This window comes from Pinus tabuliformis, chromosome 5_1 (genome assembly GCF_031772625.1).
Source record: "Pinus tabuliformis cultivar Carrire ecotype Pingquan chromosome 5_1, CPIR1, whole genome shotgun sequence".
In the NCBI taxonomy this organism is placed as follows: domain Eukaryota; kingdom Viridiplantae; phylum Streptophyta; class Pinopsida; order Pinales; family Pinaceae; genus Pinus; species Pinus tabuliformis.
Window position 1 is genome coordinate 588,928,553 of NC_142305.1, and position 5,464 is coordinate 588,934,016.

A 5,464-nucleotide genomic window follows, 5' to 3' on the forward strand; every position below is an offset into this window, starting at 1 on the left:
GCAACAAATTTTAAGAGATGATAGGTTGGAAAGCCAATAATGTTCACTATTAGCCTTAAGAGAATATAGCCCTTGTCTATTTTTGGGACTCCATAAATTATATGGGTTATTTATTGCATGGGAATCAACCTTTTTCTCATACCGTCATCACAGTTAGAATATTTATGGCTTTTTAACATCTCTAATCACTTTTGAGATAGGATAGCTTGGTAACTTCTTATAACATCCACTCTCAATAACTCTCTTTACTTATCCTATGTCTTTCTCTTTCCCATCTTTCAAGTTTCATCCCTCCATCTTATTCCCTCTCTTCTGCCCCCTTTAGTTTTATTTATCATAATTTTAGCTCAAAATTCTATAAAATATTAGGCTAGAGAAATCTCATATATAATATACATAATTAATATACTACTACAATATCAACTGTTAATAATTTATATATTATAAATTTAATATATATTATACATATTTATGTATAATATATATGATATACAATTTCTTTATTATGTAAGTTATTGTGTTTTATAGATCCTATAAATATAATTATACTTTAATCCACTATTAAATTACTACTATAGATTAATATATATTTAATATATATTGAACCCTAGAATATATTAGATTTCTCTCTATATATATAATCACTTTAATATATCACACCATGTTATATAGATCTAATAAACATAATTTATATTAATATTATATTATATTACAATATTAACTCATTTAGATATTCTATTACTTATCTAATATATTTACATATCAAGATTGTTATATATAGTTTTAATTTTAATTATTTATTTGGTTTCATGTCACTCATTTAATGTTTTGAAGGGCCCTTCCCATACTATGCACAATATTTAATTCTCTTTATTATCTTCACTCTTCCTCATATCTCAGAGATTGACCCAATTAGTGGCTCTTAAAGGTCAACTAAAATCTTTATATGTGGGGATCTTCCTCTGTTGATCAATAATCCCAACCACAGAAACCTAAAAACTATAATTATCTTTCTTTTTTCCCTTTTTTGTTTATTATGTACTCATGGAATATCAATCTATGTAAGTCCATATGCTATCCAATTGCTACTATCATTGCATCAATTTTGTTACCCAATTTTATAACCTTTTTTACCACTTCAGCGTTCGCCATCCATTATTGATTGATGCTCTTAACTTTGTTCATTGTTTCATAAACTAGTTTAGGGATTCTCTTCACCTTCAAATTTACAAACATTGTTCTTAATGTGTTGTTGGAGCGGCTACAACCACCCTCCAAAATTTTGGGCTAACTTCGTTTGGAGCCTCCCTACCCACCATCATCGTAATGTATGTACATATCATCATAATGTATGTACACTATACACTAAGCCATTAAGGTGAGCCATATTTCCTATGCTATGGGATGGTGATCCCCATATGGCATGTGATGGTCAAGCTATATATATGAGGTCCGGTCATAGCACTGTTAAGGCATTCAATACCCTCTAGCATAATTGGCCGATGTTGATTGTTGAAATAATTATTACAGAAGCATCGGGATAGATTTGATCCTGGTTCTGTTTAGGATAACTCTCGCGATTATCCTAAATTTAAAAAAATAAAAAATAAAAAATAAATAAAAAATTATTATAGAAGCATCGGGATAAGAGGCAGCAACTTGGAGCTGTCTTCTCACAGTTCCAGTCGCTTAGACATCGTCAGCAACGTTCGAGAGTTCAAGTCGCTCAGACATCCTGATCAGCATCTTTTATGGCGGAACCAGGGTACTGACTTTTAATTATTCAACTCAGTAGACGACTCCATTCATATTAGCTGGTATTTTATCTTTAGTTAGGACCGTCCGTACTACCCTGTAATATTTATCTCGGCGGCGTTCAAGTAATTCTTGATTCTAGTTTTGGCTCAGATTCCACTCCCATGTGTATGATATCATACAGGCATCCGATTGATTAATCGGTCCGTGATCTCGGAGGTCTATCATCTACACAAATTAATAATTATGATAACGGAATCAGGCATGCAAGACGGATGCTGGCACCAAGCACCACACACGACGGGTATTCTGCCAAAAGGATTACTCCGTTTTGTCATTCGGATGTTCAGCCATTACATCGTTGTTTCCAGTATTTTCACGTCTGTATTTTGCGTAGCCCGTTGTTTGAATCATGAAATGCAATCTCTCTTGGCTTTTAAAAACGGTCTGCATGATCCGGCAGGACGTTTGGTTTCTTGGAGTGTTTCAGTGAGCTGTTGCCACTGGGAAGGCGTTTCCTGCGACAGGCTGACAGGACGTGTCGTTGCGGTGGATTTGCATAATTGCAGCTTGAGTGGTGAGTTCCGTTCCGCAGTGCTGATTGAGCTGAGGGCTTTGGAATTTTTGGATGTTAGCTTCAATAATTTTACAGGCCCATCTATTCCTCCAGAGATGGGTGTTTTGAAAAACTTGAGATACCTCAACCTGTCCACCGCAGGATTCGCAGGTACCATTCCATGGCAGCTCGGAAATCTATCTAGCTTGACAGGACTCGATTTCTCCTCCTCCTCGGCTTCTATGTTGAAAAGTCCGGACCTATCATGGCTTGCAAATCTCACGGCCTTGAAATATCTTTCTCTCAACGGAGTCGATCTCTCAGCAACGTCATCCTCATGGGGACAACCAGTAAGTCGTCTTTCTCAGCTCATAGATCTTACGATGTCAAACTGTAGACTGACGGGTTCCATTCCCCCTTCCCTGCAGAATCTGACATACTTAGAAACTCTGTATCTGGATAGAAACACTTTTCAGTCCGAATTCCCTGCCTGGTTAGTGAATATGACCAGTTTGGTCACTCTGCGATTGAACCACTCCAATCTCAATGGATCGCTTCCGTTTGGGATCTCTCACATGCCTCACATAGAATCGATTTCCTTGGGAGATAATAAATTGTTTGCTAATGTTTCCCAGCTTTTTCAGGGCCCATGGAAGAAGCTGGCCTTCTTCCAGATGCGAAGATGTAATTTGCAGGGCTCCTTACCATCGTCTATAGGAAATCTATCATCCCTCTCTCTGCTAGACCTCAAACACAACAAGTTAATAGGAACGATTCCAGAGTCATTGGGCCTCCTCCGCTCGCTTACTGTACTAGACCTGGGCTACAACCAGTTGACGGGATCTATCCCATCATCCATAGGATCGTTGTCTCAGCTGATCAATATCAGTCTTACTCACAACTCTTTGAGCGGAGCAATCTCAGAATCACATTTCCGCAGTTTGAACAATCTGAAATACCTTGACCTGTCCAGTAACAAATTAGCCTTAAACATCACCTCCAACTGGACTCCGCCATTTGATTTATTTGTGTTGAGATTATCTCACTGTCATATAGAGGGAGCATTTCCACTTTTTCTGAAGTCTCAACGCTCTATGATGGCACTGGATCTGTCCAATAACACTCTCACAGGTAAAATCCCTTCATGGCTGTGGAGTCTTCCCAAGCTGCAGAGGTTAGCTCTATCGCACAATCAGTTGAAAGGGCCAATACCATCTCAGCTATATAACTCTACCTCTTTGAAGGAGGTGGAGCTACGGGGCAATCAGTTGTATGGGAATCTTCCTAATCCTGCAAACAGTTCTGCTGCAGGCTTTCCTTGGGAACTCGATCTGTCAATTAATAAGATTTCTGGTCCAGTTCCCCAAGAAATCTGTACAATGTTGCGGACTTCAAATTTCTTATCTTTAGCATCCAATGAACTTCAGGGGCAGATTCCTGCTTGCATTTGTGGACATACAGAGTATCTGGAAGCTTTGGATCTTTCAGGCAATAAGCTGAACGGGCAGTTGCCTTCCAATTTTGGTAACTGCTCTTCTCTGAAGGTATTGAATGTAGCAGATAATAAGTTGGAAGGACAGATACCAGTGGAACTAGGAAAATTGAAGAAACTTCAGGTATTGCACATCAGTGACAACAGGCTAAGAGGACATATTCCCTCGTCCTTACGAAATTGCAAGATGTTGGAAATTTTGGATTTGAGTGGCAACAGCTTATTGGGCAAAGTGCCTGAATGGATTGCAGATCTTTCAAAGCTCCGCATACTGGTTCTCAGATCAAACAATTTCCAAGGTGAGATACCGATTCAGATTGGGTACCTTCAGAAACTCCAATTTCTTGACCTGGCAATGAACAATTTGTCAGGGTCTATACCACGACATCTCTCAAACTTATCAACATTGATGAATAGAACTTTCACAAGTTCGGGTTCCAGTGAACTTAGATATGGAAATTACTACAAAGAAGAAATTGACATGGTGGTCAAGGGTCACGAGTGGGCGTATAAATACATCCTCTCTGCTGTGACTTCTCTCGACCTCTCTGTAAACAACTTTACTGGTGACATTCCGGTCGACATGGGATGTCTCAAGGGTTTACTGTATCTGAACCTATCATACAATCATCTTACCGGATACATTCCACATGAACTTGGGGAAATGGAGGATTTAGAAGCTTTAGATCTTTCGTGCAACCAGTTAAAGGGAAGAATACCTGAAACATTTGCAGATCTGGACTCCCTGGGTTATTTAAACCTATCAGATAATAATATGTCAGGGAGGATTCCAGATCTACCACATTTGGAGACATTTGGGCCGTCTTCATTCTCGGGTAATCCTGATCTTTGTGGTCCTCAAGTTGATAAAAAATGCAACTTTGATACTTCCTATTCCGGAGAAGGAGAAGGAGAAGGAGAAGGAGGAGAGGAAGGTGAGTATTGGTGGGAGTCGTGGACAGTTGGGATGGCAATGGGAATTGTGATTGGGTTTGCAAGTGCGATAGGAGTGTTCACGCTAAGCGGGGGGTGGAGCACAAGATATTACAAATATGTCGATGACATACTGAACTTCTTTTCTCAATATTGAATCTGGGCGCTGTGCAATCTCAAAATGCGCAGAGACCCAGTTTCCTGTAACTTCATACCCAATTGTAAAGTTGGTTAATTTGATCTTTATAAATTTTGAATAATGTTTCATCACACCTTATATTATTTTATTCACTCGAATCTGACAAATTATATTGCAGTGAAAATGAGAAAGGTTTTCTCACAAATTTTGTAACAAAAATCGCCAAATGAGAAGGGGTGTTGTAAGGAAAGGACAATGTATGGTTGTGTATTTTGAAAGAATCGACTGCCATGAAGTTATAATCTTTTAAGTTTTACTTTGTTCAATTTTTATATTGAAATATGTGATATATTCATTCTGTTTTTTTGGTAGTAGTGTATTTTAATTTAATTTTATTGTAATAAATAATTTTTATAATAAATAAGGTCGTATCCGATCCGAACCCCAGACATCTCGAAAACTTACTAATGAGTGTTTCCGGGGTGCAACCTGCTCGAGTCCTCGTCCGCTGCTTCGACCATGATTGATCAATCCGTTAAAGTCCGCGTTTTCCCTACCTACTTTATTCTGTTGGGACCCCACTCACCAA

The 5,464-nt window shown here is 38.4% G+C and overlaps 1 protein-coding gene across 1 annotated transcript; it reads left to right on the plus strand.

Moving 5' to 3' along the window:
• Positions 1-1,689: 1,689 nt before the first annotated feature.
• LOC149166231 (uncharacterized) lies at positions 1,690-5,094 on the plus strand. Its single transcript, XM_089432497.1, has one exon. It carries the CDS (start codon positions 2,002-2,004, stop codon positions 4,891-4,893), a length of 2,892 nt encoding a protein of 963 aa, XP_089288623.1. The 5' UTR covers positions 1,690-2,001; the 3' UTR covers positions 4,894-5,094.
• Positions 5,095-5,464: the final 370 nt, after the last annotated feature.

Coding starts and splice junctions, on each gene's coding strand:
- LOC149166231 (XM_089432497.1), top strand. CDS start 2,002: ATGATAACGGAATCAGGCATGCAAGACGGATGCTGGCACCAAGCACCA.